The 15,025-nt window shown below is 39.4% G+C and overlaps 1 protein-coding gene across 3 annotated transcripts in view; it reads left to right on the top strand.

The window, feature by feature from the left end:
- mideasb (mitotic deacetylase associated SANT domain protein b) overlaps positions 1-15,025 on the top strand; it is an 85,349-nt gene that overhangs the window by 15,527 nt on the left and 54,797 nt on the right. For all 3 annotated transcript variants that reach the window (XM_055161463.1, XM_055161470.1, XM_020917297.2), the window contains one exon: positions 13,610-15,001. In XM_055161463.1, coding sequence (XP_055017438.1) covers positions 13,772-15,001 — 1,230 coding nt within the window. In that variant the 5' untranslated portion in view covers positions 13,610-13,771. The remainder of the gene's footprint in view (positions 1-13,609; positions 15,002-15,025) is intronic.

Here is a 15,025-nt window from a genome sequence, read left to right as displayed (position 1 = left end):
TGTTCCACAGTATTAGCCTGATTCATGAGCCAGTTTCACTTCGTAGAAACTTCATTCGACCTCGCAGCATTAGGATTTGTTCACTCGACGGTAGGCGGGTACTTTTTTTTTCATTTAACTGGCTATTTCTCTCCTGCTAGTCGCTGGAGAGAAATGAAATTGAGTGGAGGCACTAGGTGGCGCCAGCCTGGCTACCACAGCATGGCATTAAATAAATAAATCTTGTATTTATTTCATTTCAGATGGTTTTATTGCTCAAAATTACTACAAAAATATGCATCATTTCTGTGAGTGGGTTCACTTCTCCACAGATCTGACCTGTAACTTGGCCTAGTGATATCTCCATGGAGCTTAAAGTTAAATTCAGTGCCATACTGTAGAACAATCCAGGAAGAAACAATAAGATGGAGGGAAACATAATACCAGAAAAGTTTCATAGTGCATCTTTACATATTTTATAAAAAGCAACGCAAGTTTAAAGGTTCATTGCGTAATTTTTCTGGTGGAGGTTCAGTCAAATTGTTTTGCCTGGGATTAAACCTTTCTGTCTTCATGGAGCCCAAACCAGACCAAGTTACAGGTCAGATCTGTGGAACGGCGACCCCGCTCACAGTCAAAAAGCCTGTTTTTCTCTGTATTTTTTACCTATAAAGCCACTTGTAATTGAATTAACATAAAGTAGATCTGTTTAATGTCACACTGTGGAACATTTTAGGCAAAGCGATGACATCTCCATAGAAACAAACAGGGGAATGTTGATAATGTAAAAAAGCATATAATATGCATAGCAACCATGAACGTATAAGAAATGCATTATTAACAATTTGTGCAAGTAATGGTTGTAAATTCGTGTTCATTTTGCTATTGCTGAACTCTCTGACCATATTCTGACACATATTCATGACTTTTTAAAAGGAAGTTAGTTAACATGTAATCTAGTGCAGAGGAAGGAACTGTACAATTGCATAAAAGCAGTGTAGAATGGTTAAAGATGAATAAAGTGACATGTTTGTAGTGCATTTCCCCCTGTCATTTAGAAACCAGAAATTACACACTTTTAAATGGTTAGCCTTAAATTTGCTATGAGACGCTACACTGCCAGATGACAAGGCAGTTTCACTCGGCAAACTAGGAAGTGAAAGGTGGTTGGCAATGTGCTTGTGATTTGAATGAAAATGGTTGTTTTTATTGCAGAAGTTATTGCCTAAATGGTAGAATTGCAGAAATTATTAACCCTTCCAGACCTAAGGGCAGTTTTAGTTAATTTGTCCTCGCCTGGATTTTTTTTCCTTAATTTTGCTTTAAAACTCCCCCTTTTACCCCCTGATGAAGTGTTAGACATCCTTTTTTCCAGTACAACTTGTTATTTCACAATCTGCTGCTGTAGTTGTGTCATATGACTGTAATAAAAGCTGCAGGACCAGAAATACCTTCAAACTACTTTCATTAAAAAAAAAAAACTTTTTGGACATAAAAAATGCTTAATTTAGAACTACAAAAGTGTAAAATATCAAGTGTGTAAGTAAACTCAAAATATCTTTATTGTCTCAAAACAAAAAAAAAGTGCAATGGCCTCATGACTTTCCTGGTGTCAGTCATGGAAACAGCTGGTGTCAGGTCCAGGACACAGAGCCACATCACTTCTGCATTTCCATGGAAGTTTATTACATTTGGATTTGTACATTTGGACTGAAATAAACCTGAAAATAGAAATAGCAAGTGATGCACAATTACACAAACCAAAATGCATAATTTGCAATTTATTAGAGAAATATCTGCACTTAGAGCGACTTTTTCAATTGTTATAAACACAGAAGCTCAAAGCATCGATCATTTTGACTCACTACACTCTTTGGCAAAGTTTGGACCAATCAAAATAAATGGAGCACATGAGTTTGGAGGAAAACAGAGTTCCTATTGGACACTCGTTTTCCCTACATCATCACACAGTGTGAGTGTGACGTATGATAATGCCGGAAATATGCACAGAAAGCTGCAAGTCTCAGCTAAGTTTCTTATTTTTTATGGTTGGAAAGTTATGCACGGTTTTTAGGGCTGGGTATCATTAAGTAGTTGACGATACGATACATACCTCGATACATAGGCCACAATACAATACATATCCCCATACAGTGCACTTTTGATTCGATACGATATATTTCAAATCGATCCCATATGGTTCAGTAAAAAATAAAGGCAAAATCTTGACTGTGATACTAAAAGTCTTTGTTAAACCAATTCTTGTGCAAAGTTGATATGAAACACAAAAATTTTATTCATCAAAACAGTGAAAATGTCAAATGTAAACGAGTTTTCTTCCTCTAAACAAGCAACAAAACTGTAGCTGTAACAAAATAATTTAGTAAAGTATACTAAAAAAGACTCTTGGTGATGTATCGATACAGCAGTCCACAATATCGATACTGTATCATCACTTTAAACGATACGATATATCGATATTTTGATATTTTTGCACACCCCTAATGATTATATAAAACCTATTCCCAGGTATCATGTACGATACTGTTGAGCTGGAAGGGTTCACTGCTAAACTAATCCAAGAATCCCATGTATTTCAGAACATGTTTGTACTTTAAACTTTGCAGCTTTTACACAGAATAAGACTCCATGGAAACACAGGGTCATTCAGCTGAGACAACGTTGTATTAACTAAATAATTAAGGGGGGACTAAGAGAGAGGTTTTTATGTGGTTGTGCTAGCAATAATAGCTTCTCTGCAAGTTTAACATTCCTTTTAATATGAGCCATTAGTCAAAAGCCTATTAGCGGTTCGCGCCTAGTACTTTAATGATTTGTTTATTCAGCCTGATATTGTAAGAGCTGTGGTGCCTTATTGTGCTTTAATTACACCTTCAAGCTAAATTACACCTAATTACAAACATAAGATTAAAGAGTTGACAACAGCGACTAGCCTTCCATCTTTTCTCTTCTGTTCCTCTGACCTTCTCCTCTGCTCCTCTGACCCTCTCCCCTGTTCCTCTGACCCTGTCCCCTGCTCCTCTGACCCTCTCCTCTGACCATCTGACCTTCTCCTTTGCATCCTCTGCTCTCACACCGATACAGTATTCATTATTACTAATGTTCTAACATCTATCTACCATCTACCCAACATTACTAATAATGGGTAGATTCAAACTGTTGTTACCATCATTCTGAAAGGTAATGAATTGTGTTTTTGAGTATAATATTTTGTTTATCTGTAGAGTAATCATTGAAATCACAGTTTGCACGGCTCTATCTAAAGTATGAGATCATTTCCTTTTCAAATGTCACCTTCACTGACTCAACAAAAAAAGATTACGTAATATTTTTCTGATAAACCCAGTCTACCACCTCTTAACACGTCCAAACCATCAGCTTCATCATCACTCGTGTCTCGTGTATGTCTTGCTGTTGTCTTAGCTGGATGGGTGCTGTGGACTGAGCCTGGCTGTGTGGCTGCCCCAGAGCCCAGGGCCAGTGCAGGATCTGAACAGCTGCACTTTTCTATTTTAAGCTCTGCTCAGAGTCAGACTCCACAGGCACACGGTGACAATTGTCAGTTCTCTGTCAGTGCCAAGTCATAGTCCAAGTATTTGGGCTTCAGTGTTGTAAGATAAATCACAATCGAAATTACAATATGAAGGGATGCACTTAGCAAATCATAAATTACAAATGTTGAAGTGCCTTAATTTCCTCTACAAACAACTATATCTCCTGGCTTACTCTGGCTTAAAGCTGCTATCCCTGTAGTTTACATCTGTGCAAACATGTTCTGAAAGGTCCCTTTGTGTCAGATGGCCTCCCCGTGTCTCCTGTAGTTTAGATCTGCGCAAACATGCTCTGAAATGTGATTCTTGTAAGAGTTTGTCAGCTCAGATTTCAGTGTTTTTGTCAGTTCTTGTGGAAATTACAATATGAACGGACCCAATTAGCAAATCACAAGTTACAATTGTTGATAAAACACTCCGAATGTGATTTTAACATTAAATAGTAGCTCTAGATTATTCTAAAACTTCAGGAAAGGCTCATTTCTGTCTTGACACCTGCTCAAATGAGAATCTAACTGACAACCCTAGAACCCCATGCATTTCAGAACATGATTGTAGAGGTTTAAACTCCACTGTTTGCAGCTTTTACACAGAATAAGACCCTATAGAGACACAGGGTCATTCAGTTTAGACAACGCTGTATTAACTATATAATGAAGGGGGACTAAGCGAGAGGCTTTTTATGTGGTTGTACACTCATTCAAGAACAGTAATTTCCTCTACAAACAACTACATCTCCTGTCTTAGTCTGTATAAAAGCCACTAACCCTGTAGTTTACATCTTTACAAACCTGTTCTGAAAGGTCCCTGTGTGTCAGATGCCCTCCCCGTGTCTCCTGTAGTTTAGATCTGCACAAACATGCTCTGAAGTGTGATTCTTGTATTAGTTTGTCAGCTCAGATTTCAGTGTTTTTGTTAATTCTTGTGGAAATTACAATACGAACGGACGCAGTTAGCAAATCGCAAATTATAATTGTTGAAGTGCCTTAATTTTCCCCTCAAACAACAAAATCTTCTGTCTTTTTCTGTGTAAAAACTTCTAACCCTGAAGTTTAGCATCTTCTTGTATTAGTTTGTCTGCTCAGATTTCCTCTTTTTTCAATTCTTTTGGACGTGTTTAAAATGTGAACTTTGAGCAGACTCCTATTTTTAAAACATAAATTGCAGACCTAATCACAATCAATATCACTACCAGATATTTTTAGGCATGTGACATTCATTTATATCCGTCATCTCGTTGCGATTGCTAATGGCTGCCTATTAGTGTTCATTAGCTCAGAATGATGGATTAATTCGGCCTGTTGCCGTAGCGATTACCAACCTAAAACTAAATATTATATCTTTTCAATTGGAAAAAAGTCATGAAAACCCATGAGCAGATGAATCAGCACAGTTTTATGTAACTCTAGTCCAGTATGTAGCAGTACTAGTTAGTGACGTAGACTGGCCTTGAGATCGTTTTTTTTTGCAGTCTTGGTCTTGTCTCGGTCTTGTAGGAGTTTGGACTCGGTCTTGTCTCGGTCTTGAAGGAGCTTGGACTCGTTTTTGTCTTGGTCTTGAAGGTGCTTGAACTTGGTGTTATCTTGGTCTTGAATTCGCTTGGACTTGGTCTTGTCTTGGTCTTGAATTCGCTTGGACTTGGCCTTGTCTTGGTCTCATGGCCTGACACTCGACGGGTGATAAAATGGGGATAGATAAAAAAAAACAAAAAAACATTGATATATATGTGCTAAAATAACTGTAAAATACAAATAAATGTCAAAAATGACAAAGTATTCTGACTGTGAGCAGGGTCGACTCTCCACAGATTTAACCTGTAACTTGGTCTGGTCTCCATGAGCATAGAAAATTTCAATGCCATTCTGTGAAATAAAAAGCAATAACATGTCCATGAAGAAAAGTATGGACCCTCCTCCAGAAAAGCTACACAATGCAGCTTTAAGGCCTGCAGTTTTTGTTTTAATATGACTGAAATGATTAGAACATATAGTTAAAAATTATGTCTTTTCAATGGGGAAAAAGTCATAAAAACTGATTAACAGATGAATTTGCAACCTCCTTGAACAGTTTTATGTAACTCTGGTCCCGTAGGTAGCAGTAGCAGTTGCAGTAGCAGGAGTAGGTGGCTATCAACAGCTTTCATTCGGAGCGCATTTGGAGAAGAGATTTGAGAGGTTTGTTTTTTTTTGTTTTTTTTTTACTCGAGCAGCAGGATCTCTGTGCCTCCTCACAATTTGGCAGAGGACGTCGTGTCAAAAATCTGCTCTGAGCCAGTTGCTTCCAGATTATGTTATTGATAATGAGTGAGGTTCCCATAGCGATAGCAAAGCATGGCTCCCACACAAGCAGGTTACAGCAAAATACTCCAGCAGGATTTAAAGAGGGACTGTGGAAATTTTAAGAAGCAGTTTTATACTATTGTCCTTATTTGACATTTGCATTAGGTATTTATGATTTAGGCAAGTTTGTGTGTTGGATACTTTGTGGTAGAGCTGCAAAAAAAAAGTATAGAGTTTGCAGTAGTAGCTTATGCAATAATTTATATCGCAATAACACCCAAGGTTCCCCATCTGAAAGAAATGTACAGTTTTTTCATAGAAACATTAAAAGTGGTTTTATTAAAGATTTTCCTTATTGAGTCCTGAATTTAGTCTTGGCTTTGTTTTGTTTTGTTGTTTTTTTTTGTAATATAACTAAAATGATGATCAGAAAATATAGTTTAAAATATTGCTATATCTATATTGCAGAACTCAGTATCATGTAGTCTTATTTTCAGATCCAGGACCTAAATAAACTGTGCAGTTGCTGTTGTCCAGCAGGGATGCATGGACTGAAGCAGGACTGAACCAGCGCTGGACCAGGACTGGACCAAGACTGAACCAGGACTGAACTAAGGCTAAACCAGTATTAATAGTATCAGAATATATTTGTCATTTCAGAAGAAGCCAGCTCTCTGAAATCATTCAAAACTAAACTTAAGACCCATTTTTGTAACTTAGTGTTCAGCTAATCTGAATGTTTCTAGCCCCTAAAGCGCGATATGTTTGTCCAGTGTGAGTGCAGTCGAACCGTGCCAGGCATGGTCCAGTTGGAGGTGGTGGTAGCTCTGCTGCACGACCGTACAGTCTGTGCGCGACATGTAAACAAATAGTGCAGTGTGATGACGTCATTGGGCCGTGGCTTGGTTCGGTTGTGCAGGTGTGAGTTTGGACCGTAGAATCCTCTGCAGTTGTGCTTGAGCACGGCACAGTTCTAAAATCCTAGTGTGAGTGCGCCCTTATTTGCACTAAATGGGCTGTGTTGCTCCTCCACTGTAATTAATTGTCTTCTTTATTGCACCTTATTTTGTTTTTGTTCTAATACTGTAATTCTGTTTTCATTATGCCTCTGGAAAGCACCTGCTAACAAGCATGAAAGGTGATTTATAAATACATAATAACAATAATAATAATAATTATTATTATTGTTTCAGTTTGAAAATACACAGAAATGTTATCAGCAGCATAAAAACATTAATATAGTTAAACATATTGTCAACATCAAATCAGTGGAGCATCTTGCAAATCTTGTACATCTTTTTTCTACTTGACCCATCCTCCTGATCTAATTTTGCATTCCTTTTAAATGAGTTTACATAGTTTTACATAGTTGTCAGGGCTCTCCTGTCTCTTAATTTGCCATCTCTTACTCTAATATATTCTGTCTGGATAACACAGTAGTTGTAGTAATATTAGCTGTGTCCAGGTCAGTTCATACTATGAGTTCTTCTCTCAGTTCCTCAGTGCTGTCTCATCTGCCTCTCCATTGGTGGTTTCAGATTCTAAAATGTGATGATGTCATTCTCCCAGATGTATGCTTTATCAAACGCCAATAGGTTTACCACTATCAAATCAAAATCACAATTTGAGTGAACGCAGTCACAAAAGCTGCACTTCTTCCAAGTTCCATAATTTCCTCCACCATCAACAAAGTCTTAATCTGCATTTTAAAAAAAAACCTTCTAACCCTGTAGATTAGATTTGTCCAGTGTGATTCTTGCATTAGTTTGGAGTCTTTTTGTCAATTCTTACGGGTGTGTTTGAAATGTGAACTGTAAACAGAATCACATTAATAAATCATAAATCCAGAAATGCCAGAAAAATTGTAATTACATCTTTTCATGCATTGGCCAATAGAATGCTGTAGCGTCATCTGAAACCAGCAGTATAGGCTGCAAACAGACTTCAGCAGTAACTGTAGTTATTTTGGTGCTTGACAGTTGCAGTGAGTGACTGGAGTGATGTGAGGGGAAGCCCGGCTCTGTCCCTGAGTCTCAACAGAGTGTAGAGCGCTATTGTTTTTACTCTTTCACTCTGACTCATGATGCCATCATCCCAACTGCTCTTCCTGTTCACATTTCACCTCTGAGTCACACAGGTCTGAACCAGGTCTAAACCAGGTCTAAACCAGGTCTGAACCAGGTCTAAACCAGGTCTAAACCAGGTCTAAACCAGGTCTAAACCAGGTCTAACCAGGACCAGGTCTAACCAGGTCTAAACAACCAGGTCTAAACCAGGTCTGAACCAGGTCTAAACCAGGTCTGAACCAGGTCTAAACCAGGTCTGAACCAGGTCTAAACCAGGTCTGAACCAGGTCTAAACCAGGTCTAAACCAGGTCTAAACCAGGTCTGAACCAGGTCTGAACCAGGTCTGAACCAGGTCTAAACCAGGTCTAAACCAGGTCTAAACCAGGTCTAAACCAGGTCTAAACCAGGTCTAAACCAGGTCTGAACCAGGTCTAAACCAGGTCTGAAACCAGGTCTAAACCAGGTCTGAACCAGGTCTAAACCAGGTCTAAACCAGGTCTAAGCAAGGACTAAACCAGGTCTGAACCAGGTCTGAACCAGGTCTGAACCAGGTCTGAACCAGGTCTGAAAGACTGAACCAGGTCTAAACCAGGTCTGAAACAGGCCTGAACCAGGTCTAAACCAGGTCTAAGCAAGGACTGAACCAGATCTAAACCAGGTCTAAGCAAGGACTAAACCAGGACTAAACCAGGTCTGAACCAGGTCTAAACCTGGTCTGATCTGGGACTGAACCAGGTCTAAACCAGGTCTAAATCAGGCCTGAACCAGGTCTAAACCAGGTCTAAGCAAGGACTAAACCAGGTCTGAAACAGGATTAAACCAGGACTAAACCAGGATTAAACCAGGACTAAACCAGGACTAAACCAGGATTAAACCAGGACTAAACAGGACTGCACCTGACTAAACCAGGACTAAACCAAGATTAAAACCAGGACTAAACCAGGACTAAACCAAGACTAAACCAGGACTGTGCCATTTCACCAAGCAGAAATGTTTATCAGTGAAACAGTGAAGCTCGTTAAAATGAAATTAGCTCTTGTTTTGATAATTATTCCAGTGTAATTTGCCCCAAAGCTCATTTTTAATGGTTGGAAAATTATTGTGTATTTGGATTTGTGATAATAAACGGCTCCAGGCTCCAAAGGGTGAATCAGCGCACTCCACTGGGCTATTTACTGGAGAAGAGCTGCACTGGATTGACTGAGCACCAATCCTTTCTGTTTTCATCATTTTCTTTCATACAATTTGTGGAGTTTAATGTCACTTTTACCCGAATTTTATATTTAAGCAGCATTTTGAACAGTGCACTTACTTTTTTAATACGAGGAAAAAACTAAGTGAGATTTTGTTGTGCCATTGTCCAGTTCAGGACTCCAGACATTTACGAGGACAAGAAACAAATACATTTCCTCCTGCCCCAGTATAAATAAGTTTAAAGCTACATTTTGTAACTTTTATGGGGTAAGGTCAGACAGATGCTTTTCTCCTTTGTCTGGAATGTTTCACAGTATGGCATTAAACCTTTCTTTCATCATGGAGACCAAACAAGACCAAGTTACAGGTCAGATCTGCAGAGAGGCGACCCCGCTCACAGTCAGAATGCCTGTTATTCTAGGTATTTTTGAGCTTTAAAACACTTACAACACTTGACTAAAGTTGTAAATAGAGAGCTGTTTAATGTCATACTGTGGAACATTCTAGGCACAGCAATGACATATCAAAAGAAACGGACCCTCCACCAGAAAAGTTACACAATGAACCTTTAAAGGTGCCAAATGTGCATGGAATTACAGGTAAAGCATTGTACCTATATGTGTTTTCTTAATGTCCAAAATATAACTTTCTTACTCAAAGTATTTCATTTTTTGGTATTTTTGAGCTACAAAACCACCTGTAATTGAATAAATGTAAAGTAGAGCTGTTTAAAGTCACACTGTGGAACTTTCCAGGCACAGCAATGACATCTTTATAGAAATAAGCAGGTGACGGACCCCAAATCAAAAAGTTACTCTATGTACCTTTTAAATGTTGTGTAATATGTAGAGGTGTAACGATATCCAAGTTTGTCACAGTATGAACCTCACAGTTCGATATTTATTGCGTGGGATATCGTGGGAAAGCTCACAATATGGCTCACGAATAGGAATGTAACAAAATCCCAATCTCACAGTACGATATTTATTGCAATATTTTGTGCAGGCAAAAACAAAACTGTGAATATGCTTCTTTTTCCTCTTAAAATGACTTGACAAGACTTAATCCAAAGAACTAATACTTTAAAGTGTTAGAACTGTTATTTCTTCTTGTAGTCTGCACTGAAAAGGAGCAAAGGATCATGGTCTATGTAGTTCCCTGTCTTTTTTTCTGCACCATAACTCTTCATTTAAGCAAATAGACTTGTAATTTGATATATTGTGACGGTCCACTATATTACTGTGAGAACTTTGACGATACGGTATCATGATATTTCAGTTATTGTTACTTTCCTAGTAATATGTGCATTTCTGCTTCATATTGTAGGTCTACTACACATTTGTATTGTACAGCTCGAGTTCAGTTTAGCTCTACATGCTCTTCGCTCCTGGACAAAACTAATGAGGGAAAAGCTTGTGTGCCTCTGCCCTCTGTGTGGATACAACGTGGACTTAGTTTGGAAAGGATTTAGATACAGCTGCTTTTCAGATGAGCTGTCGGCAGAGGACTCAGATAGAGCTTTGAAAGAAGCTAACGGAGCTCCGCAACTTTTCCTGAAAATGTACAATGAACCAAATAAACCTCTGACACGTCCAGGTTAAATAAATGTTCCTGCTGATCCAGTCCAGAGAACAGCCTTTTACCACCTCTTTTAAATAGCCGAGATATATTTGTATTACTATATTTGTATAGTTTATTTTGACTTGTACATTTACATTTATATAATTTTGCCTTATTTGACACCTGTCTCTTGCTATTTTTGCTACTTATTTAGAATTTATTACCATTTATATTGTATAGTCTTTGTTATTATATTATATAGTGATGTATGAGCTGCTGTAGCCAAGTCATTTCACTTGTGGATCAATAAAGTTTGTCTAAGTCTAAGGCTAAAACAGTTCTGAACCAGGTCTGAACCAGGACTAAACCAGGTCTGAACCAGGTCTGAGCCAGGGCTAAACTAGTTCTAAACCAAGTGTGAATCAGGGCTAAGCAAGGACTAAACCAGGACTAAACCAGGTCTGGACCAGGTCTGAATCAGGTCTGCACTAGGTCGAACCAGGTCTGAATCAGGTTTGAACCAGGACTGAACCAGGTCTGCACTAGGTCTGAACCAGATCTGAATCAGGTTTGAACCAGATCTGAATCAGGTCTGAACCAAGTTTGAATCAGGACTAAGCAAGTAGTAAACCACTACTAAACCAGGTCTGAATCAGGTTTGAACCAGGCCTTAATTAGGTCTTAACCAGGTCTTCTGAACTAAGTCATTTCCCTTGTGGATCTATGAAGTTTGCCTAAGTGTGAAACAGTTGTGAAGTCTCTAGTCCTGTTCTATAGGGGTGGGACAAAACCTCATGCACCTGGATCAGATTACCACATTATTAATGTGCACACATGTGAAAAATATGTGTTTACATTTGGCTCTGACAAAAAGGTTTAAGTGCTCGTAAGTTTCGGTTGGTAGTTGGTACATTTGAGAAGCTGTAGTTTGAAAAAGCAGTAATACAATGACAGCAAAGATATCAAATAAGTACAAAATAGTGTCAGCAATTAATTAACTATCAGAATCATTTTCACTGAACAAAATTCACAAACATGGAACTTGTTAATGGTTCCAATGGTTAATAATAATAAACATATAAACTGATAAACTAAAAAATAAGCGGGGTGCATTAGTATCTGTCTATATCTTGTCTTATTCTTGTGGTCCCAGTCTCGTGTCTCGTCTTTCCAGCACTGTCCTCTTGTCTCTTCTGACTGATCTTGGTTCTACACTGTGACATTTAGATGTTTTGAATGAAGACTCCTGGGTAAAGTCCTGCTCTTCAGCTCTGCTCCTCTGTGGCCTGCAGCATGGGGCCTTTATCCCTGAGTCATATGATCTCACTCCAGTGTTTAGACCCCTCCCTCTCCCTCTCCTCCCTCTCCTCCCCCTCTCCACACCTCTCCACACTTCCCTGACCTGGCCCATTGTTCCCAGAGCTAACACCATGTTTAAACGCACAGTTCTGGGCGGGACCACCTTTTGAAGACCCCCTTTTTGGTGTTGTGACTTTAAGGTATTTAAGTACGGCTCAGTGATTCGGGGAAAAGCCGCTCATTTTATGGTGTCCTGACAATTTGCATTTCCCATTATAATTTGTGGATTCTGTAAACTGGACAGAAGTTTTAAAAATTGATTCACTCTTAAAAACGTATGCTTAGAATTCAATTTCCTTTTGTGATGGAATCCACTTGGACGATTCTTGAGTTCAGGAGCAATAACAATACAAATTTTGATGGATTTTAGTTTCTTCTTCTTGTTTATAGGTTCCATTTTGAGTACTTTGGACCATTCAAAAAGTATAATGTTTTTTTTTTATTGGTAATTGTTATGGCAACTGTGCTCACTTTTGATCACTCTGAAACCATGAATAGCGGAGTCTTTATCTGCCTTAATATGTCACTCAAAAAGATTTACAGTACAATAAAACTTTCACTTCATGTTTTTCATTTTATTTAAATTTTTTTATTAATTACATTTTAGTGAAATACTTAACATTCTAGTTCTGCTGTTCCCATTGCATTAGTCATCAAATTAATCTAATAATCCCATGTATTTCAGAACATGTTTGTACCTTTTTTTTTTCTGTTTAATTTTGCTTAAAGGTGCGCAATGTAACTTTTCTGACAGGGGTCCACCACCTGCTTGCTTTCATGATGATGTTATATCTTTGGTGAAAATGTTCCACAGTATGGCATTGAACTCATCTGTCTTGGATTTAGAGCTGGGTATCATTTAGAAGTTTCTGATACGATACATATCTCGATACATAGGCCACGATACGATACATATCTGGATACAGTGCATTTTCAATTCAGTTTGACGTCGATTTGATACAGTTCAGTAAAAAATAAAGGCTAAATCATGGCTGTGATACTAAAAGTCTTTGTTAAACCACTTCTTGTTCAAAGTTAATATGGAAAAAAAGCCATTTTAATCATCAAAATGTCAAACGTGAAAATGTAAAATGTGATGCCTAAACAAGTTTCCTTTTTTCTGAACAAGCAACAAAACTGTAGCTGTAACAAAATAATTGAGTAAAATATACCAAAAAAATACTCTTGGTGATATATCGATACAGAAGCCCACGATATCAATACTGTATCATCAAATTAAACGATACGGTATATCGATATTACAATATTTTTGCACTCCCCTATTTGCATTTATTCATTTAATTAAAGGAGTTTTGTTTGCTTAAAATACATTGAAAAAGATACATGATTAGTGTCAGTGGGGTCGCCTTTCCGCAGATCTGACCTGTAACTTGGCCTGGTAGCATCTCCTGCTTATCTCCGTGTAGAGTGATAAGTTTAATGCCATATTGCGGAAAATCTTACACACCATCTCTATGCAACAAGCTGGAGGAGGCAACTCTTCACTAGAAAAGTTTCAGTAAATCATTATTAACATTTATTCAAGTGTTTGCTCAATCTCACATCTGATCTATTTTTGTTTCTCTCTTTTCTGCACAGGGATTCACAGATGCATAAAGAACTCAACTCTACAGCGAAGTCAGCTTGAAGAAGAGGAGTTTCTACAGTGAATGTTTGAAAACCGTCCCCAGTATTTGACCTTAAATGTAGTCTTTTCGGTTCTTTTTGGATGGTCGGTTGAAATCTCTCCTTTGCTTCTTGATGCCCGTCATGAATGTGCCCGCCCCGCAAAAACCAGGCGCCAAACGAACCGGAAAACGCATCACATTTTTCAGCGAACAAGCAATGAAGGAGGCATCCCAGCAGCAGGACTTCTACCTCCAGTCCGGCAACGCTGTGGACCCCGGGCAAAGCGAAGCGGCGAGTACGGTGACTTCTAACACGGACGGGCACCATAATATGTATTTAAACTCTGTTATTTTTAGCCCGGATAAAGGAGATCAGAGCCGAGGAGGGCACTACCAACAGACTGTGCCAATGAAGTGGTCGCAACAAGAAGCAGTGCAGCAGCAGCAGAGCCAGCAAAGGCAAGCTGCTTGGACTAACAGCATGACAAACTGGGCACCAAATTATGGAAACTTTATGGGAGATACGAGGAGCCAGGCTGGGTTTGGGAAGTCGGTGCAAGAACCGCAGCCCCAGCAGCCGAACGCCACTTCCGCTCAGCCCCCTTCCCAAACGTTTCAGGACACTTTAAAACCGGGAACTCTTAGCCAACAGCCACACAGCAACGCAAGCAGCAGTAGCTCCGTTTTGCAGCCTTTTCAGTTGGCATTCGGACAGCCAAAAACGCAGCATCTGACGTCATATTACCACGCGTTTCAGCCTAATCGGACTACTTCAGCTCTCCCCAATCCTCCTAGTTATCAGGGTAAAGCGCATAATGTTTTACCACACAATCCAATGCAAATGATACAAAGCCAGGGTTCCACGCAGCAACAATTGGTCCACGAACAAAGGCTGAACTTGCAGCAGTTGCAGAATCAGCGTTTGAACCAACAAAACATGCATGACTTTTTCCCCTCCGCTCAGCAGCCTGTCGTCGTCCTCTCAAATGAATCCTCTCTCCCAGCTCCCCCGAAAATCCAGGAACCGATCATTCAAGATATAACGCCGGAACCGCAGCAGCAGAGCACAGATCCGTTACACCAGATCCAGCCGAGCGAACCCGTGTCGCCGCAGCCGTCTCTGAGAAGGTCGCGGAGGTTGTCGAAAGAAGGGGGAGCGCCGAGCGTGGAAAATCCGTTTCTGGTTTCCTCTTCTTCGTCAGTGGCTTCGTTTCCGGATCAGGGCGGCCAGATCCAAAACGGCGCGCCCACGGGTGTCATCCAGAGCACCCGCAGGAAGAGGAGGGTGTCGCAGGAGGTCAACCTAGAGACATTAGCGCAGAAGGCTTCAGAGATGGAGTCGCTACCGTCCAACTTCGTCAAGGTAAATAACAATCAATAACGCTTT

Source organism: Boleophthalmus pectinirostris, unplaced genomic scaffold (genome assembly GCF_026225935.1).
Source record: "Boleophthalmus pectinirostris isolate CB_2022bp ecotype Guang Dong unplaced genomic scaffold, ASM2622593v1 HiC_scaffold_10, whole genome shotgun sequence".
Lineage (NCBI taxonomy): Eukaryota > Metazoa > Chordata > Actinopteri > Gobiiformes > Gobiidae > Boleophthalmus > Boleophthalmus pectinirostris.
The sequence above is the reverse complement of the archived record's forward strand: the minus strand, read 5'-3'. Positions and strand labels throughout refer to the sequence as shown.